This window comes from Aquarana catesbeiana, linkage group LG11 (genome assembly GCF_042186555.1).
Source record: "Aquarana catesbeiana isolate 2022-GZ linkage group LG11, ASM4218655v1, whole genome shotgun sequence".
NCBI lineage: Eukaryota > Metazoa > Chordata > Amphibia > Anura > Ranidae > Aquarana > Aquarana catesbeiana.
In genome coordinates this window covers 48,110,309-48,137,321 of record NC_133334.1, presented here as the reverse complement: position 1 = coordinate 48,137,321, position 27,013 = coordinate 48,110,309, and the positions used below count along the sequence as shown (strand labels likewise).

The following is a 27,013-nucleotide window of genomic DNA, read 5'->3' as shown; positions in this document are numbered from 1 at the left end:
AGGAGGAAGTAGAGTTGTAAGAACCGCTAAAGGTGCGGTTGGATCAGTAGGAAGAGAACCAGTGAAGTGTACAGTCACGGAGACCAAAGGCGTGTAGTTTTTTGAGGAGGAGGGGGTGGTCAACCCTATCAAAGGCAGCAGAGAGGTCCAGGAGTAGGAGTACAGAATAGTGTCGATTGGTTTTGGCCGTTAGTAGATTGTTAGTTTTAGGAGAGCAGTTTCTGTGGAGTTTTGAGGATGAAATCCAGACTGAAGGGGATAAAGAAAGTTATTATCAGTGAGGTGGACGCTCAGTCGGTTGTAGACCAGATGTTCGAGGAGTTTGGATAAGAAGGGGAGCAAGGAGATGGGGCGTAGGTTAAGATTGGATGGGTCCAGTGAGGGCTTTTTAAGTATGGGTCTGACAAGTGCATGTTTTAGAGAGTTGGGGAAGATGCCAGAAGAGAGGGAGAGATTGAAAATGTGGGTTAGAGAGTGTAGCATAGAGCCAGAGGGTGAACGTAGCATTTGTGAGGGAACAGGATCCAGAGGGCAGGTGGTAAGGTGGACATTAGCAAGTAGTTTAGCAACTTCGTCTGTAGTGGTGGGGTTGAAAGAGGGAAGTAATGATTGTGCCTGTGGGCATGAAGTGTAAAGTGTGGAAGGTATCGGAACAGTAGAGATCTCCGCGCGAATTGTATCAATCTTCTGTTTGAAGTGATTGGCGATCTCCTGGGCAGTGAGTGAGTTGGCGGGTGGAGGACGAAGTAGAGAGTTATCGATAAACGATCCCTCTTTGTTCCAAGCTGTCTAGAAATAAAGTCAGAAACTATGGGCAATGGGATCTCAGGATTGACATGGCTGACCGAAGTACATCTAAACTTGAAATATCACTTTTAGGTGGACTGATGCTTTACAAGAGTGTCTATTGCTTGCTGTTTAATTCTTGTTTCCTGTTTTCTAACCTCTAATCACTGACCTCAGCAGTGCTTTTTAAAATTGATTATCTTGGCATCGCTGGCTGTTTTCAGTAGAGTAGTTATTATTCTGTGGAGGTTCTCTGGAGTTTGTTCAGTGGCTGTCCTATTTAGTGGTCTCCTTCTCTCTGTATTATCCTGTAACTTTCTTTGTCTCACATGTCCTGCGATCTCAGGATAATTTTCCTTTAAGCAGTTCACTTTTTTTTTTTTTTTTACAGCCGTTCATTCCAATTTTGCAGGTGTGTGGCCCCAAACTCCTACTGTGTGCATTTGGGTCCGCACACCTGTTAAATTAGGAGTGTCTGCCTCGTCCCCATTTCAGATTTGTTGGTTGCATAAAATTGCTGTTAAAAATCCATTAAGGGATCCAGAGCTTCATTAATTTGTCTTTGATATCTGCCCGGTGCTCAGTTTTAGGGCTTTTACACACCAGCCTGCGGGGGCTGTTTGGGGGTGCAGGCTGGTGTTCATTGTGTAGTCGCAGTGCCTTGCAATGTACCAACACAATGCACTGTTTTTTTTTTTTTGTTTTTTTCTGTGAAATGTCACAAAATGATGTTTCATTTACTTCTATGCACCTAAGCAAAGCACTGAGATCATGTTTGCTTTTTTTATGCACTGCAACCCACCTGGTGTGAAGAGAACACATAGAAAACTATTGTTTTCTATGTGCCTGGCTTATCCATGCAGCTGAAGTGGTATAAACACACTTTATTTAATTTCACCTACTTGGAAAAAACTTGGTTTGACCGTTTAAACATCTGTTTTCATTTTGTAATCTGCGGTCTCAGCTGGCCACCAGACAGAATAGAAATGTTCAAACCAGGCTTGCTGACTGGTCAAACCTTGTACAGTGATAAGGCCTCATCATGGCCAACAGTTAAGCTAAAATGTATTAAGGAAGTATATCGGTAATGATTGTGTTTTGTAATCGCTGTTGTCTTTTTTTTTTCTTTATACATCTTTTTTCCTGCATTTGTATCTACTGAAGGAGCTTTTATAAAACTAGCGTATGCTGAAAACAGACAATATCTGCAAGCATTTTGTTCCCTGTAAATCGCACTCTGATTTGCGTTTTGCACATTTATTTTGTAAAGTTGTAAATAGAAAACTTGCTGTTTTGTACCGAGACACAGAAAAGACTGAGTTTTCAGCCTGCGTCACTTTAATGAATGCTCCCCAAAGATTCTCTCACAGATTTTCTGTGTTGAGGATTAGAAAACTAACTTTCTATCTAGAACTTTTCTGCCTGAACTTTTCTGCCTGAACTTTACACTCCATCTTTATAACATCTGAAGGACTTCTGCTACATTCCTGCTATAGATACTAATAGTGATTAGATGTATTGTGGCATTCAGAATAATATCCTGATTTCCTTGGTGGTGGTAAACTTTCTTCACGCCACTGTGCTTTATACTCCTCCATCAGCTTTTTTATCTCTACTACCTTGCTGTCCAAATACTCTTCTGCTCATTGCTTTGCTCTGCAGTGCACTAGTCCCTTCTGTGTCCCTTCTATCTGTCTATTCTGGAAGAACCCCTTCCCTTCCTCCCTCCCCTCCCCCCAGATCAGGAAATACTAATTGCAGCTCATAAAGCAGTAAAGAAGGGCAGTTGTCAGATTTTTGGGCTGACCCCTCTTTTCGCCTCCTCTCTCCTGTGACTCCTATAGGCTGATATCCATGAGGATTTTTGCAGCGTCTGCAGAAAGAGCGGACAGCTACTGATGTGCGACACATGTTCACGTGTATACCACCTGGACTGTTTGGAGCCTCCTCTGAAAGCCATTCCTAAGGGCATGTGGATATGTCCCAAATGCCAAGACCAGGTACCGTGTGATAGACAGATACGGGGAGCACTAAATAGCCCAATAGATTCCTAGATCTCCCATGAGCTTTGCCCCATGATTAAACCCCCCCCCCCCCCCCCCCCCCCGTCCTATCGCACTGCAGAATTGTATCTTCAGGTCTGACTGATGAGCAGCGCTGTCAGTATAACAGCCAAGTGTTACTCCACATCCCAGACCACACATTTCTTCACAGTAACACAGCCAAGTATGGCCTGTTAATCTGAATGCTGGTAAAAATTACCATTGTATTGCTAATGACAAGAGCCATTTATAAGCATTATTTTGAAAGTTTTCAAGGGTCATTCCATCCAAAACAGACTTTTTTTTGTTACAGGTGAATACTGGTGGACAGAATAAGAAAAAAAATGAATGTGTAGGTCTATTGCTAAACCTATACTTGTTATGTAAAGCTGTGTTAATAGCCTGGGATGGCAAAAAAAACTTGAGGTGAAGGGGTGATATGTATCTTTTTTTCTGGAGAAAAATTCTACTGAAGACTCAATTGTGCTGATCACATAACATAAAACCTAGGCATTTGGTTTCTGTTGAAGAGCACAGGATCTCAGATTGGGCCAGTTCTTCACTTGAGCAGATATGGTGTGGCCAAAGGCCTGGGTTTTTGTTTTATAGCTCATCAATGGAGGGAGCTTTGAATAGTGATTACTGCATGAAAAATAATTATAGCAGCCTCCAGCGACTCAATATTTGAACACTCTAGCAAGACGGTTTATACAAGTTTCATTAATCGTTTGAGTATGAATCTTAACCTTTCATGCACAAAGAAGGTAATGTTTGTTAACAATAATGCTAAGGTGGTTAGATGTTGGTCATTGACTTTATACATCTCTCCTATGCAAAAGTGTGTGTGTGTGTATGTGTATATGTTAGAAGGCTGGCCGCAGGCTAGCCTGTATTTGTAGGAGGAGTCTGAGGGCTATATACAGTGGGGACCTGACAGAACTGGAGAGGATCTGCAAGGAGGAATGGCAGAGGATCCCCAAATCCAGGTGTGAAAAACTTGTTGCATCTTTCCCAAAAAGACTCATGGCTGTATTAGATCAAAAGGGTGCTTCTACTAAATACTGAGCAAAGGGTCTGAATACTTAGGACCATGTGATATTTCAGTTTTTCTTTTTTAATAAATCTGCAAAATTGTCAACAATTCTGTGTTTTTCTGTCAATATGGGGTGCTGTGTGTACATTAATGAGGAAAAAAATGAACCTAAATGATTTTAGCAAATGGCTGCAATATAACAAAGGGTGAAAAATTTAAGGGGATCTGAATACTTTCCGTCCCCACTGTATATCCCTCCTCCTCCTCCATTAGATCCTTGTTTGTTCGTTTCTGGGTTCCCACCCACCCGTTCCCCCAATCTCATCATTTCATTTACATTTCATACTTATTCATTCAGGGTATGCCCTCTTTTAGGTATACTGACCAGCCAGGCCAAGGCACACCTCAGGACTTGGTAGTTAGGATTATCGCATTTCCAAGTGAAGACTCTGACTACAAATACTATATCTACACACACACACTGCCTTTATTCATACCCCTTGATATTTTTTCATGTTACAAATCAAAAACGTAAATGTAATTTATTGGGATTTTATATGATCGTCCAACACAAAGTGGCACATAATTGTGAAGTGGAAGGAAAATGAGAAATGGTTTTCAAAATTTTTTACAAATAAATATGTGAAAAGTGTGGTGTGCATTTGTATTCAGCCCCCCTGAGTCAATACTTTGTAGAACCCCCTTTCACTGCAATTACAGCTGCTAATCTTTTTGGGGATGTCTCTACCAGCTTTGCACATCTAGAGTGAAATTTTTGCCCATTCTTCTTTGCAAAATAGCTCAAGCTCTGTCAGATTGGATGGAGAGTGTCTGTGAACAGCAATTTCCAAGTCTTGCCACAGATTCTCAATTGGATTTAGGTCTGGACTTTGACTGGGCCATTCTAACACATGAATATGCTTTGATCTAAACTATTCCATGGTAGTTCTGGCTGTATGTTTAGGGTTGTTGTCCTGCTGGAAGGTGAACCTCCGTCCCAGTCTCAAGTCTTTTGCAGGCTAACAAGTTTTCTTCTAAGATTGCCCTGTATTTGGCTCCATCCATCTTCCCATCAACTCTGACCAGGTTCCCTGTCCCTGCTGAAGAAAAGTATCCCCACAACATGATGCTGCCACCGCCATGTGTTACAGTGGGGATGGTGTGTTCAGGGTGATTTGCAGTGTTAGTTTTCCTCCACACATAGAGTTTTGCTTTTAGGCCAAAAAGTTCAATTTTGGTCTCATCTGACCAGAGCACCTTCTTCTACATGTTTTCTGTGTCCCCCACATGGCTTCTCACAAACTGCAAACAGGACTTCTTATGGCTTTCTTTCAACAATAGCTTTCTTCTTCCACTCCTTCCATAAAGGCCAGATTTGTGGAGAGCACGACTAATAGTTGTCCTGTGGACATATTCTCCCACCTGAGCCGTGGATCTCTGCAGCTCCTCCAGAGTTACCATGGGCCTCTTGGCTGCTTCTCTGATGCTCTCCTTGCCTGGCCTGTCAGTTTAGGTGGACGGCCATGTCTTGGTAGGTTTGCAGTTGTGCCATACTCTTTCCATTTTCGGATTATGGATTGAACAGTGCTCCTTGAGATGTTCAAAGCTTCGGATATTTTTTTATAGCCTAACCCTGCTTTAAACTTCTCCACAACTTTATCCCTGACCTGTCTGGTGTGCTCCTTGCCCTTCGTGATGCTGTTTGTTCACTAAGGTTCTCTAACAAAGCTCCTGAGGGCTTCACAGAACAGCTGTATTTATACTGAGATTAAATTACACGCAGATGGACTCTATTTAATAATTAGGTGACTTCTGAAGGCATTTGGTTTCACTAGATTTTAGTTAGGGGTATCAGAGTAAAGGGGGCTGAATACAAATGCACGCCACACTTTTTACATATTTGTAAAAAAATTAGAAAACCATTTATCATTTTCCTTCCACTTCACAATTATGTGCCACATTTGTTGGTCTAACACATAAAATTCCAATAAAATACATTTACATTTATGGTTGTAACATGACAAAATGTGGAAAATGTCAAGGGGTATGAATACTTTTTCAAGGCACTGTATATACACTTATCAGCCACTTTATTAGGTACTGGGTTGGACCCCCTTTTGCCTTCAGAACTGCCTTAAAAAAAAAATCCTGCTCCCTTAAAGCATATTATACAGCAAAGTTCTTGTGCTGTGTAATTTGGCCCCCCGTATCACGTGAAATACCTGGCTGATCCTACCTTCTTTTGCCTTCCCCCTGTAAACTGACCACGGTTTATCATGGCTGCTGAGCCCTGACACCTTGATCAGTTTACGTGTCTCCATCATCCGCTGTGTCTCCCCTCTGCTCTCCCCTGCCTACTTGTCAGCTCCAGACACTACCCGCCCCCCTTCCGGCTGCTATAAAAACTATATCCTCCTTATACCATCCCATCAGTTATATAATGCTATGTATCCCAGTGCCTGTGCTGTATAAAAGAATTACGATTTCTACCCTATCTTAGAGTGTCTCCCAGCGCTCACGTGATTTCTTGGCTCTGTGCTCCTCTTCCCCCCTCCTCCAAGCTGACAGGGAGAGGAGAGAGCCAAGGAGTCATGTGAGCACCGGGAGACGCTCTAAGATGAGGTAGGAATCTTCATGGTTTTGGTGATGGGATGGTATTCAGGTGATATAGTGGCTTAACAACCACTAATACTTCGTGGCATAGATTCAACAAGGTGTTGGAAACATTCCTCAGAGATTTTGGTCCATAGTGACATGATAGCATCACACAGTCTCTGCAGATTTGTCAGTTGCACATCCATGATGCGAATCTCCCGTTCCACCACATCCCAAAGGTGCTCTATTTGATTGAGATCTGGTGACTGTTGAGGCCGTCGGAGTACAGTGATCTCATTGTCATGTTCAAGAAACCAGTGATGAGATGATTTGAGCTTTGTGATATGGTGTATAATTCTGCTGGAAGGAACCATCAGAAGATGGGGACACTGTAGTCATAGAGGGATGGACATGGTCAGCAACAATACTCAGGTAGGCCGTGGATTTAAACGATGCTCAATTCGTAATAAGGGCCCAAAGTGTGCCAAGAAAATATCCCCCACACCATTACATCACCACCAGCCCAAACCGTTTATACAAGGCAGGATGGATCCATGCTTTCATGTTTACGCCAAATTCTGACCCTACCATCTGAATGTCACAGCTGAAATCGAGACTCATCAGACCAGGCAACGTTTTTTTCCAATCTTCTATTGTCCAATTTTGGTGATCCTGTGCGAATTGTAGCCTCAGTTTCCTGTTCTTAGCAGGAGTGGCACCCAGTGTGGTCTTCTGCTGTTGTAGCCCATCTGCTTCAAGGTTTGATGTGTTGTACATTCAGAGATGGTATTCTGCATACCTTAGATGTAACGAGTGGTTATTTGAGTTTCTGTTGCCTTTCTGTCATCTCGACCCAGTCTGCCCATTCTCCTCTGACATCAACAAGGAATTTTCATCCACATAACTACCGCCCACTGGAAGTTTGCTATTTTTTGGTTCATTCTCCACCAACAACCTTCACAAACCAAAACAATCTTCACCAACAACCATATCACGTTCAAAGTCACTTAAATCCCCTTTCTTCCCCCAGTCTGATGCTCGGTTTGGACTTCAGCAAATTGTCTACACCACGTCTAGGTGCCTAAATGCATTGAGTTGCTGCCATGTGATTGGCTGGTTACCAATTTGTGTTACCAAGCAATTGAACAGGTGTACCTAATAAAGTGGCTGGTGTGTGTGTGTCTGTGTGTGTGTATACAGTGCCTTGACAGAGTATTCATAGCCCTTGAAATTTTCCACATTTTTCATGTTACAACCAAAAATGGAAATGTATTTTTATTGGGATTTTATGTGATAGACCAACACAAAATGGCACATAATTGTGAAGTGGAAGGAAAATGATAAATGGTTTTCAATTTTTTTTTTCTTTTTACAAATATCTGAAAAGTGTGGCATTCATTTGTATTCAGCCCCCTTTACTCTGATACCCTTAACTAAAATTTAGTGGAACCAACTGCCTTCAGAAGTCACCTAATCAGTAAATGGAGTCCACCTGTGTGTAATTTAATCTCTGTATAAATCCAGCTGTTCGGTGAGGTTTGTTAGAGAACCTTAGTGAACGAACAGCAACAGAAGCATCCAAGAGGCCCATGGTAACTCTGGAGGAGCTGCAGAGATCCACAACTCAGATGCGAGAATCTGTCCACAGGACAACTATTAGGCTGGGCATACATCATACAAGAGCAGTAGGGCAGATGTGAAAGGAGGTGTATTGGTGGGGCAGGAGAACAGGGGGAAGAGTGGTGGAGCAGAAGAGCAGGGGGGTACAGAGGTGGAAAAGATGTGCAGGAGGTACATTGGTGGGGCAGATGAGAAAGCGGGTTACAGTGGTAGGGCAGAAAAGCAGATTGGTTCAGTGTTAGGACAGATGAGAAGGTGATTCAGTAGTAAGACAGAAGAACATGGGAATACAGCAGTGGAGCAGATGTGCTGGGAGGTACAGTGGTGGGACAGATGAGAAAAGGGGTACATTGATGCTGCAGATGAGCAGGGGGATTACAGTGGTGGGGCAGATGTGCAGGAGGTACAGTGGTGGGAGGGATGAGAAGGGGGTTCAGCGGTGGGACAGAAAAGCAGAGGGGGTACAGTGATGGGGCAGATGAGGGGGGGGGGGGGTTACAGTGATAGGACAGAAGAGCAGGGTGGTACAGTGGTGGGGCAGATGTACAGGGGGTTACAGTGATGGGAAAGATGAGCAGGGGTAGTACAGTGGTGGGGCAAATGTACAGGGGTAGTACAGTGGTGGGGCAGATGTGCAGGGTAGTACAGTGGTGGGGCAGATGGGAAAGGGGGTACAGTGGTGGGGCAGATGGGAAAGGGGGTACAGTGGTGGGGCCGATGAGCAGTGTGGTACAATGGTGATGTACAGGGGGTTACAGTGGTGGGAAAGATGAGCAGGGGGGTACGTTGGTGGTGCAGATGAGCAGTGTAGTACAATGGTGGGGCAGATGAGCAGGGGGGTACAGTGGTGAAACAGATTTGCAGGGGGGACAGTGATCTGAGGTGTGGAGTTGCAGGAATTGGGGCTGATCTGAGGCGTGAGAGCGCAGGTTTTTAATTTCTCACTACTAAAGTAGTTTACAGCATTTACTATATAAAAAATCCTTTTCGTGATTGAGAGGGTGAAGTTGACATTGTTTAACAAAGTTTTTTTGTTATGAAATCAGCATGCTCACTTTCTTTGAAAACATTTTTCGGCACACTGTGCTCAAAAGATTGCCTACCCCTGGCCTAGGTTATCTTTATGTAGAGCAACAATTCTTTTTTCAGATCCCAATAAAATATTTATAAAAATGTGAGGGGTGTACTATATACACATACACCTTTAAAGTGCTGCAGAAAGTTATGTTGGCATATTCATATTGTAGTATGTATTGATATTATCACATTGGCTTTATGACAAATTGGGGAGCCAAGATGTATCACTGCTCCAAGCTAGCAGCAGATCCTGTACTCTGGAGACTTGGGTGCCAGTCACATTCATAAAGTTAAAGTATAAGTTAATCGTTCGTAACATGTTACACCTTTTTTATGTAGTGTGTAACAAGTTACTAACTGACCAGCCTCCTCTTCAATTCTCTTCAATTTTTAAAAGAATGCAGCCACAAAAAAAAAATGCAGGGCTCTGCCCACCTGGCTGCGTCATTCATTCACAAAGTTCTGTGAATGGGAGAACTACAATTACTGTAATCCATTGTGGCTGACAGGTTGTAGTTCTCAATGAACTATGTAACTACCAGGGCACCGGTGAGCTCTTGGTAGTTCATTGATCCTTCCTGTCACTCAGTAACTGCCTGCCCATATGATGTACAGGCAGACAGCTACACTGACAGTCTACAGAAGCCCGAGATTGCACCCATGCTCTGTTGATCGCGGGTGCAATGCTTTACAGGCTTCTAATAAAGAAAAAAAATGTGCATTTATTTATTGTACATCATGGGACACAGAGCCTTAAGTAATTACTTATTGGTTTATAGGCCACCTTCAGGAAGGAAGTTTACTCCCTATATAACCCCTCCTTCTCCTTCCAGCAGCACATCAGTTTTTTCGCCAGTGTCTAAGGTGTTGGTCACGAGTGAAGAAGTGCTCTGAGGAGCTCCAGGACGGATCCATGCTGGATTTAAATTCCTCCATAAAAAGAAACCAGATCCATCCAAACTGCCACTGAGGCCTAAAATGGATGGTACCTGAGACCTCATATCTGAAGCACGAGGTTTTGCCTGTAACGCCTCTCTTTGTAGGGCTGGACCCCAGGAACCCAGGGCTTAGCTTTTGCTGCATTACCTAAAGCTTCCTGATGGGGTGCTTGTACATGGCCCAAGGCAGTTGGAACCCTGTTTTGGGGACCCAGTCCTTGAAGGTTTGCTAAACGCAGCGCGCCGTGATGGGTAAAGGTTGGATTTTCTGTTAATTTAGCAAAATCCTGCGGCGAGGATAAGGTAAGGGAAGAAACTTGGGTATTAATAACATCTATGTATTTCTTCCATTAAAGGAAAAAATGTTGTCATGCCTTAAAATCTCCACTAGATGGAGTCTATGCACATACCTTACTCTGTTGTCTTTTCTGTTAGCTCAGTCTGTGTTTGCTTGTACAGCGTGTGGAGGGAGACTTGCAAGGTAAAAAAAGAAATCCGCAAAAAATGTCTTTTTCTCCCCCTGATGGGACCAGAGGGTTAGGGGAACAGCAGCGCTGCATCCCCCTTACATTCCCCCCCACTCCGTGGGGGATCCGGAGGTCCCGCTATTTTACCACTAAAAGTTTGTTACTGTGGCTGTATTTTTCAGATCTGTGCCTCTACTGCATTGCTCTAAACGCAGGTACCCTGAAACGTCCACACCAGGCTAAAAAGCAGGATAGTTTCTCCTCTGCTGATAAGGAGGAAGCAAGCTGCCTGCAAACACAGGGACACACGAGCTGTGGGACACGTATGGGTTGCAAAACGGGCATTCCTGATTCAGGAGAGACACACTTTTTATCCAGCACTAAGCTGAACTTTATAGCCGCTTTAAAAGTCCTGACTATTTTCAGCGATTTAGTGCAATTTGTATAGTGCCTCTGTTTTTGTACTTACGACTATGCCTGCCAAGAAAGACACCACAGAGACCAAAAAAGTAAAGGTTTCACCCCCAGACATGCAGGATCTCGAGCTGCATTTCCATGCTGTTATCCTCGCCTGAATTACCAATTATGGAAAGCCAGGGTGAGCCATTGGAACAAATTGATGGTGCAGCTGCCTCTCACATCTCAGCACCTGTATACGTTACTGAAGATGCCCTTTCCCTACAGGATCTGGAAGAAAGATTAGCGGCTTTAATTGCATCCTCCATTCAAATGGATAGGAAGCGTACTAGGTCCCCTTCCCCCACTTCAGAAACTTGGCAAGGGGAACAGTGTGCTCACGATGAGGTGTTACCCTCAGTTGATCAGGAGGAAAAACAAACCGATGATTCCTCTGCAGAGGAAACAATGGTAGATGAACCTTTTTCAGCCTCTCAATCTGAGAAATTGCTGATACAATCTCTTACAGAAATGGTTCGTTCCACTTTCATGCTGCCTCTAACAGAGTCTCATGAAAACTCGGCTTCTTCCTTGGGTTCTTTAAAACCTTCTCATCCTTTGCATGCGTTTCCTGCACATGCATTACTAGAACAGCTTATTTTTTCTGAATGGGATCACCCGGATAAGATTTTCTCCCTCCTAAAAAGATTTTCTCTATCCTCTGGAGGAGAAATTCTCCAAGAAATGGAAAGTACCAGCAATTGACGCTGCGATTGCCAAATGTGAATAATAACCTAACTTGTCCCGTAGACAATGCACAGATGCTTAAAGATCCAACAGATAAGAAGTTAGAATCCCTGCTAAAATCTTTTTGAATAGCAGGTACCGTCACTCAGCCCTCAGTCGCCGCAATAGGCATCTGTCAATCCCTAAAGGACCAATTTAAACAGGCCCTTAGAGAGCTTCCTGCACAACAAGCTCAGGATTTGGCTGAACTACCTAAGGCATTATGTTTTGCCATAGATGTCATTAAAGATTCTATTCACCAGACATCCCGCCTTACACTTGTGCATAGGCGTAGAATCCTGTGGTTAAAAAATTGGTCAGCTGAAGCACCATGTAAAGACCTCATAACTGGGTTCCCCTTTCATGGGGAGCGACTATTTGGAGAAGACTTGGATATATATATATCAAGACAATTTCTAGTGGGAAAAGTACTCTTTTACCAGTCAAAAGAAAATATGAACGCCCTTCATTTAAACGGGCTCTTCCCCCTGCGCCAGGGGCATCCGCCTCTAGGCAGTGGCGATGGCCTCCGCTGTCAGACTCTAGAGGAAAACCTCAGGGTCAGACACAGGCTCAAGAGAAGCCCTGGGGTAGGAAATCTGCAAAACAGAATCCTAAAGCCTCATCATGAACAGGCAACCCCCCTCACCAGGCGTTCCCAAAGATCCAGAGAAAGGACAATCTCTGTTTCAGACACTAGACCGATTAATATCTCAAGGGGTGATCAGACAGATGCCCACAAAAGAGCAAGGTCTGGGGTTTTATTCAAATCTTTTCATGGTACCAAAAAGCAAATGGAGACGTCAGACCCATTCTAGATCTAAGAAAGCTAAATCAGTTCCTGAAGATCCACTCCTTTCGCATGGAGACAATCAGGTCAGTTTCTATCCTTCTAGGAGGAGAAATTCTGCCTTCAATTGACATCAGGGATGCATATCTGCAGGTCCCTATATTTCCCGCTCATCAAAACCTTCTGCGGTTCAAGTTAGAACAGCAGCATTTCCAATTCATAGCCCTACCCTTCGGGCTAGCCACAGCACCCCGGGTGTTCACCAAGGTGCTGGCCCCACCTCTAATGCAATGATCTATTGCTTATAGATCAATCGGTGGCTCGTTTGGAGCAAAGCGTATGCACTACAACCAACTATCTGAAAAAGTTGGGTTGGATTCTCAACCTAGGGAAATCTTCCTTAATACCGCTAAAAAAGCTGGAGTACTTGGGTCTGATCATAGACACAGCCCAGGAAGGTGAACCGTATTCTAACTTGGGCAGAAAGGAATGTTCCATGCCTTTCGACAGTCTTCATTCCGGGAGTAGAGAATTTGCAGGTGGACTACTTAAGTCGCCAGAAGTTATTCCCAGGGGAATGGTCTCTTTACCTCGATAGATTTCTGCTGTTTGCCAAAGATGGGGGACTCCGGACGTACATCTTCTAGCATCCAGGTTCAACACGAAGTTAGTCAACGTTGTGGCCAGAACAAAGGATCCATTCGCATGCGGAACGGATGCGTTGGTGACCCCGTGAGATCAGTTCTCACTGATCTATTCATTCCCCCCTATTCAATTGCTGCCTCGACTTCTTTGCAGGATCAAGCTGGAAAGAAAGCCGATAATTCTGGTGGCACCAGCATGGCTCAGAAGGTCATGGTACGCAGAAAATCGTAAAGATAGCAGTGGAGGGCCCATGATCCCTCCCACTATGGCCAGATCTGCTCTCTCAGGGACCGATATTCCATCCTTCCTTACGGTCTCTAAGTTTAACGGCTTGGCTATTGAAACCCACATTCTAATGAAACGTGGGCTTTCCGGGTCAGTTATCTCTACCCTGATTAATGCTAGAAAGCCAGCCTCAAGAACTAGATATTATAGAGTCTGGAGGGCCTATGTTTTCTGGTGTGAATCCAAGGGTTGGCACCCTCGGAGATATATCCTAGGCAGATTTCTTGCCTTTCTACAATTAGGGGTAGAAATGAAATTGGCTTGAAGTATTATTAAAGGCCAAGCCTCAGCTTTATCGGTCTTATTTCAAAGACCACTTGCTACTCATTCTTTAGTCCGGGGCTTTATACAAGGGGTGACGTGGCTTAATCCGCCCGTCAAACCTCCCTTGAACCCTTGGGACTTGAACTTAGTTTTGTCAGTGTTACAAAAACAGCCATTTGAACCAATACAGCATATACCCTTAGTCCTTCTAACAAGGAAGTTGGTATTTTTGGTTGCTATATCCTCAGCAAGGAGGGTTTCAGAATTGGCTGCTCTTTCTTGTAAAGAACCATATTTGATTTTTCATAGGACAGAGTGGTGTTACGCCCTCGTCCAGGCTTTTTGCCAAAAGTAATTTCATGTTTTTTGCCTGAACCAAGATATTGTCCTGCCATCGTTTTTTCCAAAACCATGCTCCAGGGAAGAAAAGTCATCACTACATTGTCTTGATGTGGTGAGAGCAGTGAAAGTCTATTTAAAGACAACTGCTCAGATTCGTAAGACTGATGTCTTATTTATTCTGCCGGAGGGTCCTAAGAAAGGGCAGGCAGCATCGAAATCCACTATTGCTTAGTGGATTCGGCAAGGGATAATTCAAACTTCTGATTTAAGGGGTAAGATTCCCCCGTTTCAAGTTAAGGCGCATTCTACCAGGTCGGTTGGTGCTTTTTGGGCAGTGCATCATCCGGCCTCCATGGCTCAGATCTGTAAGGCCGCAACTTGGTCTTCAGTGCATATATTCACAAAATTTTATCTGGTGAATGTAAGGAGGTATGAGGATATTGCCTTCGGGCGCAGTGTACTGCAAGCAGCAGTATAGATCCTCAAGTCTGGGTGTACCCTGCGGGTTGTTTCTCCCACCCCTCAAGTGGCATTGCTATGGGACGTCCCAGTAAGTAATTAAGGCTCTGTGTCCCATGATGTACGATAAAGAAAATAGGATTTTTATTACAGCTTACCTGTAAAATCCTTTTCTTGGAGTACATCATCCCTCACCTCTTTTTTGGGATTTAAGTACCGTATATATCGGCGTATAACACGCACCCCAAGTTTAGGTGGGAATTTAAAAAAAAAAAACTTTTTAAGGGAAAAAAAACCTTACATTTAAATGCCCATCAATGCAGCCTTGTCAGTGTCATCTGCAGCCTTATCAGTGTCCATCTCCAGCCTATCTCCAGCCTTGTCATTGTCCATCTCCAGCCTTGTCATTGTCCATCTCCAGCCTTGTCATTGTCCATCTCCAGCCTTGTCGTTGTCCATCTCCAGCCTTGTCATTGTCCATCTCCAGCCTTGTCAGTGTAATTTGCAGCTTTGCCCAGTGATATTGCAGTTTAAATATGGCACCGTGTAATATTGTATTGCGCAGGCGCCGTGTCTTCGGATACTTTCGGCGTCCTTTGTCTTCTGTACTGCGCAAGCGTTGCGCCTGCGCAGTACGGGGCGGACACTATCCGATGGGGGGGGACACTTCTCGTCAGAACACTGACGAGAACATGGCCGAGTGTACTCGGCTAGGCTTGGCTAGCTCCGCTCACAGTCACGCCCAGTCCCTGTGTTATGTCCATCATAAAGCGGGACTGGGCGTGACTGTGAGCGGAGCTAGCCAAGTCTAGCCGAGTACACTCGGCTATGTATGTATCTCGGCGGTGCTCACAATCAGCGGGGGATCGTCGTATAACAAGCACCCACGATTTTCCCCTGATTTTAAGGAGAAAAAAGTGCGTGTTATATGCTGATAAATACGGTATATTGCTTTGCTACAAAAACTGATGTGCTCCTGGAAGGAGAAGGGGTTATATAGGGAGTGAGCTTCCTTTGATTGGGTTTACCAGTGTCAACACCTGAAGGTGGCCTATAACCCATTAAGTAATTACTTAAGGCTCTGTGTCCCATGATGTACTCCAAGAAAAGGATTTTACAGGTAAGCTGTAATAAAAATCCTATTTTTCCCTGAAAAAAGATGTGTATTTTTTTTAAAAGGTGAACTTATCCTTTTAACAGGGGAACACGCAGCCCCACTACGAGGACGTCAGATCTTTCGTCCAACTTTGTTAAAACTGGACGAAGCACACCGCACCCCTGCCTGGGAGCACCCCACTCTTAACATGGGCTTCATCAGAGTCTGTCTGGTTTCAGTAAAGCTGGATGAGACCTGATGTCACTGAAGAGGGGCTGCTTGTTTCCCCCATCAGCTTTATAACACAGTTATTGCAGAATAGAATGTTTTGTGAACACTGTGTTTTGTTTGTAGCACTTTGCTGCTGCTTGTGTATAGATTACGTGGCAGTGTGTATTACTTGTTAAATAAGTTGGTTAAAGGGGATGGCTTTAAACTGGGTATGTAATAAATAATTTTAATTACCTTGGTAGTTCAGCATAGCTCCCAACTGTCCCTTATTTTGAGGGACTGTCCCTCATTCGGAACAAAATCCCTCTGTCCCTCTTTCATGGTAAAAAAGAACTTGTGGGTTTAACTAATATTTGTTTCTGTTTAATTCTCCTTTTAAGGGGGGGGGGGGGGCAGGGGGTGTGTCCTGTGCCTACATACATTTGCTAATAGGTGTCCCTCATTACCCTCTTAGTATGGTTCAGTATGAATCCATGTAACCGTAGCATAGAAGAGAGTAACTCCTAGGTTTTGCACATTGGCAGATTTGCGCGATGTTAGGTGTGCAGTATGGAGAAGTGGTGGTCTTCCTTGTATGATGGCTTGCTGATGCTAGACATCTATACTTTGGAAGATAAAAATTACTGTCCTGCTTAGTTGTGTGGTATATTTTTACATGTTGTGACCTCATCATCTGGTATAATTATCTGGTTATTAAAGTACTGTTCTAAGATGTTCTTCCTCAGACAACCTGTAGCTGGGTTGTCCTCAGGGGGACTTCTTACAAGGGAATCCCTTTCCCACTGGCTCTTGACTTTGAAGTGCAGAGTCAGAAGAGTATAAGGTATGATTGCGTTTAATTGCTGGTCACTGTGTCTAAACAATAAAAAATAACCAGTATAAGTTGTATTGCACCCACCATGGTTGCAACCTATAAAGTAAAAAAATAGCCTGAGATTTTCTCAGAACTGCTTGTATATAGCCAAGCTCTGCCAAGATTATGCAAAGAAAGAAAATGTTTCAACACCTCAAGATATTTGCTGATCTTAAATTATTCCCTTTCTGTACAGCCACGTCACCCCCTCTGCTAGGCAGTAAGTAAAACCCTAAGGCCCGCTTGGACCTATGTGACAGAACATGTTACAAAAACACATTTTTAAAGCTTTTTTATGTTATTTTTGTGGGGGATAGGTATTTTCCCTGGCACAACGCACACAAAAAGCATTGTGGAAAGTACAGTGTAGATGCGCGATAGTATGTACTACCTGGTACAATAATGCACACACATGGTATGAAAGTCAAAGTCCTGGGGCAATTATTCATCCACATTGGACATTATAAGCAAATACACTGCCTATAAAGTAGAAGGATTTTATTTGAATAATTTGGTTAGTGGCGTCAAATCATTGTTTGTTATATACTGCAGTGGCAAGAAAATTTGAAGGAACATGGAACGTTGTTCTCAAATGTACAAATTTCAAACCGTTAATGTGTTTTTTGTCTGGGAATTTACATTCATTTCAAAATTGAATGTTTGAGTAAAGCTAAAGGCAAAACTACTTTTTTTTTTTTTTAATTTTTGTTTTTTGAATAGCATAAGTCAGTGGTCATCAACCCTGTCCTCAGGGCCCACTAACAGGCCAGGTTTTATGTATTATCTTGGGGAGATGTAGACTAGAATACTGCAATCACTGAGCAGCAAATGATATCACCTGTGATGTATTTCAGTTATCTTGCAAACCTGGCCTGTTAGTGGGCCCTGAGGACAGGGTTGATGACCACTGGCATAAGTGAGGGATTTAAACCCTGTAAGTTTTTTTTTTTTTTTTAATATTGTTTCTGTCATCTGTGTCTAGTTGGGTAGATTTCCCTTCACTTCCTGTTCCATAGCCAAAACAGGAAGTGAGAGGAAATCACTTCCAGGCTGGGTTCACACTGATGAGATGCATCACATCGCATGTGATTCACTCAGTAATGTGATTTAAGCCTATAATTTTGTATGGCTCAAATCTCACTTGCACAAAAAAAGGTGCAGACGCCTTTCTTTTTGCTGCACAGGAATCGGATCGCAAGGGTGATCATACCCAATGCGATCTGATTTCAAGCAATCGCAAAGCGTTCTGCAACCTGCTTTTGTGGTGTCTTTAACTTATAATTGACTACCTCAGCAGATCTCATGAACACAGCGCAGTTGCCATGCGGTATGATGGATGCTCATCAATGTGAACCGAGCCTAAAGTGAGGAATTCATGGCACCAGAACTCTTTGAAAGACTTCCCCTCTATTACTGTTCTGGTGTCATCCCAAAATTTGGGGTTTTCTTTTACTGTCACTCACAGTGATGACGGTAAACACGGCAACTAGAGAGGGTGAATCTCCCTAATGGGGGTATGGACAGCAATAATAACATGACAAGTATTCTAATCCTCCTTCACTACATACAAAAATTAAAAAAAAGTTTTTGCCTTTAGTTCTACTTTAAGGTTGGTGTGTCCATGTTCACTGTTTCAGGTCCGATTTCAACCCGAATTTTGGACTGGATTCGGATCTGAAACGGACCAGAAAGTGCAATTCGCACCGGAGCCGCTCTGGAGATGTGTGAACCAGCTCCATAGAGAGGCAGTCACAATCTCCCGACATGCGAATAGGATGAGGGGAAACTCGCATCCAATTTGCACTGGTGTGAACCCAGCCTTAAAGCAAACAAAGTTTTGAAGTACTTTCCAACGATATTTGTCAAGTTATGTATAGACAACATTTTTCGTATGAATATTCGTGCGAACATTTGCTGGATAATCTACTAATGTATGGCCAGCTTTTCTCTCAAAGTTTTCCTTCCAGTGCTGACCGCTCCATGCTCCCCCCACTGCTCCGACTCCTACTTTCTTCCCCACTACTTCATTTCTATGCCTTCCCTCTTTGGCTGTTGGGTGGGCACTGACCATTCAACTCTATCACAGGGAGATACATTGTTCTGGAACCTGGCTCCATTCTTAGCATCTTGTAGATGCCAGAGGTGTACACTGCGCATGTACACACACAGCACGTAGGTCATCTAGAGCCAAGAATATGTTTGTGATATGGGAATCTGGACTGCAGTCCCACATAGCGAGAGCAAGCAACCTCTACATGCATGGTGTACCTGGTGGTAATTCAAAGAAAGAACTCCACTACTGCATGGAAACAGTGCTGACCATTTACCCTCAAGTAGTGGTAGCCTCTCCCAGTATGTATTGGAAGAAAAGTGCTAGTTTCAGAGCAGGCCACCTATGACTTGGGTGAAATCTGTTTGGCCAGATGTTTTTTGTGCATGTGTTGTTAACTGCAGGAAGTCAGTAATTAAAGCCGCAAATGACTTTAGTTTGATAATGGTTAAATTGGCTTGCACATATGTTTAATATTGATTTTAAGTATTTTTATGATTTTTTTTCTTTTGCTGTAGAAAAGTTTGCTTCCTATGCAGATCTGATTTCTTTAAAATTATAGTTGCAGCATAGTTCTTAAAGCTATGTTCTTTCTTCCAGATGCTCAAGAAAGAGGAAGCAATTCCCTGGCCCGGAACATTAGCAATTGTTCACTCGTATATTGCATATAAAGCAGGTGGGTCTGAGGTGATGTCGCACTTCATAGTCTGTGTATGAGGACCTCATAGAGGTAATAAACAACAGACCTCTAACCTTACTGAAGCATGGCCTTAAAACTTGTCGAAGACAGATGTCTTCTAAAAAAGGCAACCTAAACTGACTGAAGCAGTAAACCATTTGTATTGATCAATATATTTGCTAATACCAGTATATCTGTTAGCACCTGATTTATGAATTCTTATGTTACCCACCAGTGACAATAGATTTTATTTTGCATATTTTATACATTTTGAGGTATTCGAGTATTGTATGTTTAATGTCACATTTTTGATTTTGTTTGGCACTTATATTTGACTATCACATTTATCGATTACTTAATATTAACAGTGCAGCACCAATACCGCATTATACTCATTACTTTGTTGGCCACGGATTAACTAATCGGTGTTTGCGGCAGTTAACCACATTTATAGTGATAGCGCGGTAGCACTTACCTCACATTATCAAACCAAGGGTAACACCTTCTGATCTTTTGAGGTTGGAGGACCTTTTGTGTGTGTTAAGAGTAGGGATCGACCGATATAGTTTTTTCAGGGCTGATACTGATTTTTCGGGTGCCTTTCAGGCTGATAGCAGGTGCCGATATTCTGTACATCACCATGACCTGCCACCCAGACGCAGCATGTCACTTCCCACTGTCACCTGCCACATATGCAGCTTGTCACTACACTTCTGGCAGCTTCTCCCCAGCGGTGTCCGAGCGGGTAAACTTCCACATGTGTACAGGCGGTGAGAGATGACATCATTATCTGCTTGCCCGCGGCTGCAGCTCTGTCATCTGCCCCCTAGATTCTCCATGGTAAACTGGCATGGACCGATTCCTTCTCCCTCTCGCCGATCATACATGCGAGCCGGGAGAAGCACTGGATGTCCCCTCCCGCTGCCTGTAAGAACGATCAATGTTTTGTTCAAGCCACTATTGTTCTTACGGCGCAGGGAATTGCCGGCTCTTCATCATTCAGATATCCCCACTCATATGACGTAGTTGGGCTGGAAGTGGTTAAAGTTAAATTGTTTCTGGCTGCACTACCTAGTCAGGCATTGACCTGAAAACTGGCGAGTGCAAAATCGGGTGCAGCTGCGCATGGTAGCCAATCCATTTTGTTTACAATATTTTTTATTAAGAATTTCAAAGAAAGAAAAACAAATACAAAAAACATTGTCTGATCATTATACAACTGTTACAAAGCCACTAATCCTTCACATGCATAAGATGTTTACATCAGAACAAAGAGGAGAGGCCAATCAGCTTCTACCTTCAGCTTGTTCAGTTAAACTTTGACAAAAAAAACTGAAAGCTGATTGGGTTCTATGCAGAGCTGCACCAGATTTTGCACACTCCAGTTTTAATAAATCAACCCCACTGGCTGCATACTTTGTCTTAGATGAATGAAACACTAATGCTGCGTACACACGGTCAGAATTTCCAACAAAAAAAAAATGTTTGATGTGAGTTTGTTGTCGGAAAATCCGACTGTGTGTATGCTCCATTGGACATTTGCTGTCGGAATTTCCAACAACAAATGTTTGAGAGCTGGTTCTCAAATTTTCAGACAACAAAACTTGTCGGAAATTCCGAGCGTGTGTACACAATTCCGACACACAAAATTCAACGCATGCTCAGAATCAAGCCGAAGAGCCGCACTGGCTATAGAACTTAGTTTTTCTCGGTTCGTCGTACGTCTTGTACGTCACTGCGTTCTTGACGTTCGGAATTCCTGACAACCTTTGTGTGACCGTGTGTATGCAATACAAGTTTGAGCCAACATCTGTCGGGAAAAAAATCCACGGTTTTGTCGTCGGCATGTTCGATTGTCTGTACGCGGCATAAGTATTTACTGTAAGCTAGAATCAGGCTGACCAGCATTGAACCTGTACTTCCAGATCCAACAGTAGTAGCTCTTATGATAAGTAGGCTGTCCTGCACCCTCCACTCTTGTTTCTTGGCCCTACAAACTCACACACTGACCAGCTGTCAACGCAAAAGGTCTAAATCATTTTGTGTGTGTTCAATTATTTGGATGTGAAATGTTGTCCACAACTATCCTCTTTACACACATTACGGTTTTCCTGTTTCTTTATATAGAAAATGACTGAGTGTGTATATATGTGAGTGAGTGTGTGTTCCTCAGAGCTCCTCAAACTGTACAGGCCTTCCTGGTATACAAAATTTATTGTTTTATTTTTCTAAAAAGCAAAAGAAGAAGAGAAGCAAAAATTACTCAAGTGGAGCTCAGAGCTGAAACAGGAGCGAGAGCAACTAGAGCAGAAAGTGAAACAACTCAGCAGCTCCATAACGGTAAGCGGCCAGGAAATTGTATTAACCCATTAATAAAGATCCATGCTTACAGCTGTCACTGGCATCCCTGCTTCTGGGGATACGTGACTAGGAATCCCTCATGACATAATTATTGGTTTTCCAGGGGAATGATGGTCTCTGCCTTTGTTGTAACGGGTCCAGCAGTTGCTCAGTCATCTTTTCTGTTTTCCAGAAATGCATAGAAATGAAGAACAGCATCTTGTCCCGGCAGAAAGACATGCACAGCTCTTTGGACAAAGTGAAACGTCTTATCCGGCTCATTCAGGATATCGACCTCACCAAACCTGTCAACTCAGAGGTGACCTCTAACCACAGCCAGGACTGCAGTGCTGCTGCCAACAGCCCCCCTCCCGACCCAAAGCCAGCCACAGCCTCCTTCCCTTCACCAGTCCAGAACTGCATCCAGGCAGAAGAGACTAAGTGACCTACTCTCCTGTAACAGAGGGTACTATGAAAAGACAAAGCGCGTCTGACCGTTTCCTGGGCCATACAGGATCAGAACCATCCCAGGACAGGGGCGTAAGCACTGGAGTTTTGCCAATCAACCTTTTATTCTGTGTGTTCCACGTGTGAGCTGGCGTTTCATGCCAGCACCATGCCAAGTGACAAATAGAATCAAATCTTTACTCTCTTTACACCAGTGTGTGCCTGCAGCAGCCTCCACAGCAAGCATAGATATCAGTCTTTATTTTATTTTTATTTTTTTGTTCTTTGCGATTTCCTTGAGGTGTATGTGTGGACACTAAGCTTCGGAGAGCTCCTCCTTCTGCAAATTAAATTGTGGAGCCAGGGAGACGGGGGCGAACACAGCTGTGCGCAAACAGAAGATTCCCCTCATCTCCAACTCTCCAGTGTGATGTACCAAAAAGAAAAAAAAAAATCCTTCCCTTTTGATGACCAGGCCACAGAGCTTGGAGGGGGCTTGGAGGAGGAATGTGTGTTTGAGTCAGTATTTAAGGTCCTTATGATGTTTTTCCTTTTAAATGTGCGTCTAAGCAGGGTTGGGGCACTTCAAGGCTAGCAGTACCACCTGCCTGTCGATCGCTGGGCCACAGAGTAGATGTTAGCTGCCGACGTGCCCATCCTTGTCCCACAGTGTAGAAATGGGTAGACAGATGTATGTTATTTTTTTAATACGTGCCAGCATCTCAATGAGAAATGACTTTTGGTAACTTACTGACATAATATTTATTTGCAATTTAAACAAAAAAAAAAAATCAAAACAATGTGAAAGTATTAGTAAAGCAGACTAGACTGTCCAAGGTGTTTGGCGAGGGAATGCATTGATGAAAGTCGTGGTTCTTTGATGTCTTCTGGCTGCAGAGTCCATGTGTTACCCTGACACTAATGAATCTTTTACAGCAGGAACAGCGTGAGCCAGCCTGTCCCATAGCTGCAGCAGTCTATGGGGACAGATGAGCAAGACTGCTGGTTGTTTGGGGGTGGGGAGGACAAGGGGTGGGAGGGGGAATTTACTAAATCTGGAGCACATAGAATCTGGTGCAGCTGTGCATAGTAATCAGCTTCTAGGTTTTAGCCCCCGTTCACATCGGGCCGTTTTGACATGTCAAATCGCTGCCTATTGCCGTCCACACAGATTCCCAAAAGTAGTTCCTGCACTACTTTTGGCGACTTCAGGGGCGATTTCAATAGACATCTGTGCAGGAACCCGCACCAATGTCTCTGAAATCGCTCCTGAAGTCGGACTGAAATGCGGGTTTGTAATTGTTGCGAGTTCAGCTTTAAACCGGCATTCAGTGTGAACCCAGGCTTATTCTCAAAGCTTAATTGAACTTTATAACTTTGGATGGATGTGACTTCTTTTCCCTTTGCAAAGTTGGACCCACTGTTGCACGTAAAACATTCAGGTACAACTTTCATGCCACATTTGAGGGTTAACATTGTCTGTTATAAAGTCTATGGCCCTCAAGTTGCATGAAAGTTGGGCCAAAACAGAGCATTAACTACTTTGAAGTTGCAGCACACCTGAATGGTTATCATTGCAAAACATGGGGTATGACTTGTCATGTGACTTTGCTGTCCAAAGTCACATGACAAGTCGCATAAGTCTAAATGGGGTGTAAAAGCCAACTGGTTCCTATGCACAGCTGCACCGGATTCTGTGTGTACCAGTTTTAGTAAATCTCTCCCAGGGAGTCCATATTGAGTCTGTGAATATTTGTGGGTTTTTTTTTCTTTTATATATAAAGTTAAAAAAGGGGGCCCAGGTACAAATGATTACATACAAGTCTTCCTAGTGTTACTAGATGGGTAAGATAATACAGACAGTTGTGTGCACTTTCAGTGGATTTGGATATACTAGGTTTACATTTGCTTTGTCTATGCTTGGTAGTCTTTAGTAAAGCCTTTACAGCTCAGTAATAGGCTAGCCTGATCCCCCAGGTAATATCAGCAACATATTTTTGCATTGCTTTCAGGTTGAATTTCCTGTGTAAATAACTGCTGTCTTGACATCTGAACGCATATTTCATATATAAATATATATACATATATAGTAAACATTAAAACGGAGTTTCAGGCACCCTTCCTTTGTAATAATCTTCTGATTAGGTACCAGTCATGTGCACCAAGCAAACCCCCATGATGCCAAAATAGAGCTGGGCCAAGTGTAGGTTGTGGAGCCAGTGAAAGAGGGACACCCATGTAGACTGAAGTAACAGCCATACCAAATGTTTATTATGAACAAACATGCATTTTTTTTGCATACATCTAGTTTCTTTTGATACGTTGTGAAAATGTTAGTGTTTCTGATTTGGTGTGGCTGTGTGCAGTCTATGTAGGTTCTGCATCTTGTACTGGATTTATTTGTTCCCTGCAGCCCCTTCACAATACTATGTTTCACGGTACGAGTCTTTTCCTTTAGAACAGGTTTTCTCTGATGAATTTCACCCCCTTGGCTGAGTAATTGATGGGGAGGCCTCTTTCCAAGTTACATAAGGCTCCATCTTGGAAGCTGCAGGCCCCAGAATGCCATGCGTTTTAGCATGTCCTGCAAACAACGAAAAAGGATCAGAGGATGCCCTTCACTGCGCTCTGTGGTGCATATATACACCACATGGTCCAGTATGAACAGTGCCATTCACACATAATAGATGTGCTTTCCATGTGGACTGCTCCCCCCGTGTGAATGGGTTGTGCTCATTGTGGGAACACTTAAAGTAAACCTTTAAGAATTATTATGTTGCTATTGCCTGGCTATTATGCTGATTCTCTGACAGTACTTCCAAGTCGCTGGGCTGGAACAGTTCAGGATGGCCACAGCCAAGTCAGCAGTACTTGCCTGTATATTCATACCAGATTAATGACTCCAGGTATTAAAACAAGAGAATTGCCATGACAGTCAAGCAACCAGCATTTTAGAATGAGAAGTCTGCCATTGCAGCCTCAATGTCTCTCTCAAAAAACATTTAGTTTAAAGAAGAAATACAAGCAGCAGCTACCATTACACTGGCTGGCCTCCTACCATAACCCCAGTGAAACACAAACACTAAAGAATGCATCAGCAGTATTTTATTACATGAAGGCATTTAAAGTCCAACTCCACAAAAACTGAAAGGTCTCCATGGCAGTGTGGTTGTGCCCACATTGCAAGGGTTAACGGCACATTTGTGTCCAGAGGATGGGAAAAACTATTTTACTTACCCAATCCCCCACTCTCCCAGCACCCCCCTATGTTTCCACAGTGAACTGTCCCTTCTCCTGTCCAGTTTCAGGCTATAGTCCCTGCATTGATCTTGAATTGATGATGTCAGAGGACCTTAGACTACCAGAATGTAGGGAAGATGAGCCTGGAGGGACCAGTCTTATAGTGCAAAGGACTGCTGCACCCGCCCCCTGTAGACTTAAACTTAGAGGATGAGTGCACCTTTCAAAAAATAAATATATATATTTTTTTTAGGAGCCTGGAAAGCATTGCACCAGTGATCAGTAGAACTCTGTGAACAAATGACACAGCCGTGTGTGCGGCCACGCTCTTTTCAAAATGTGAGAGCCGAGATCGGGAACTTCTCCCTATACTGCTGTCACATGGAGGCCTCGGATCACCGAGCCACTGCAGGAGTGGGAGCACATTACATGTTCCCAAAGCTCAACTTCTCCTTTAAAAAAGCAGTTTTGCCACCAAACTGCAAGGGAGGACTTTTAGTTTTCCTGTAGTTCAGCCCTAATAGTGATGGGGGGTGGTTAGGACTTGTGCGTGGTCGCTCCCCCTCCTCCATATGTCATAGCTGTCAACAGGAGATTGGCTTATTTGCATATTAGTAGTCCTCCCAGCATCAGAAACTGAGACTGCTGTTAGTAGGTTGGAAATAGAGATCTAAGCCCCTGTTCACATCGGCAGGATTTGACAGGTCAAATCGCAGCCTGTTTCCCTCGAAATGGGAGCGTCCCACTCGGTGCGAAGCCGCGCCGATTTCCAAAAGTAGTTCCTGCACTACTTTTGACGACTTCAATAGATGTCTGTGCATGAACCCGCACAGATGTCGCCTCCGAAGTCGGATTAGATAAACTTGCACGATTTCAAAGCCGTGTACAGTGTGAATGAGCCCCTCTCCCTTCCCTCTTCTTAAAGCTAAGTGCACATGACAAAAATCAAATCTGCAGTAGGCAAACAAAACCCCAATTCACCCTGAAATGCATTTCTGCTTGTTCTAACCCTAAGGCAATGTACCACAGAGCACTAGAACATAGGCAGCCCTTTGTCTTTTTTTCTCTGGTCACCAATTGCAGCTCTGTGATACCTGCCCATAGGGGACAAATATACCTATTTCTGTTACCAGCAAGGACTAACATTTTCTCAACATTATACAAAGAGAAGGGCAGCTCCACTATATAATAGTAACTATATATATAAAGGGGACATAGAAATGTATTAGCCATTCCAGGAGTTGGAGATTCAGTAGATACCTGTAGCTCCAATTCCCAGAAGAGATCGGGACTGGATGTTCTGCCATCACCTGCTTCCCTCACTATGATCAGCTTTTATCTGCTTTACCTGCCAAAGGATTAATAGTTGCATTCAGACCGTCTTGTGTTATACACTCTGCCACACTGCATGAGCGCTAAAACCTGCTTAGGCTTTTTTGTTGTCACCCTTTTGTTTCTTGCTCACTGAACCACCAATTGTGGTGATGCTGATTTGTTTTCCAATTGGCAATCTGGCCAGATGACACAGCTGCCCAGCTGAACCAGGAATAGG

At 43.5% G+C, this 27,013-nt stretch overlaps 1 protein-coding gene across 8 annotated transcripts in view; it reads left to right on the top strand.

The window, feature by feature from the left end:
* Positions 1 to 24,337, top strand: part of PHF21A (PHD finger protein 21A) — a 213,077-nt gene extending 188,740 nt beyond the window's left edge. For 3 of the 8 annotated variants that reach the window (XM_073604273.1, XM_073604272.1, XM_073604271.1), the window contains exons 14-18: positions 2,631 to 2,786; positions 3,142 to 3,180; positions 19,356 to 19,431; positions 21,671 to 21,774; positions 21,968 to 24,337. In XM_073604273.1, the coding sequence (XP_073460374.1) occupies positions 2,631 to 2,786; positions 3,142 to 3,180; positions 19,356 to 19,431; positions 21,671 to 21,774; positions 21,968 to 22,219 (627 nt within the window). In that variant the 3' untranslated portion in view covers positions 22,220 to 24,337. The remainder of the gene's footprint in view (positions 1 to 2,630; positions 2,787 to 3,141; positions 3,181 to 19,355; positions 19,432 to 21,670; positions 21,775 to 21,967) is intronic. The other 5 variants (XM_073604276.1, XM_073604275.1, XM_073604274.1 and 2 more) reach the window with 2 other exon arrangements.
* The last annotated feature ends 2,676 nt before the right edge of the window (positions 24,338 to 27,013 follow it).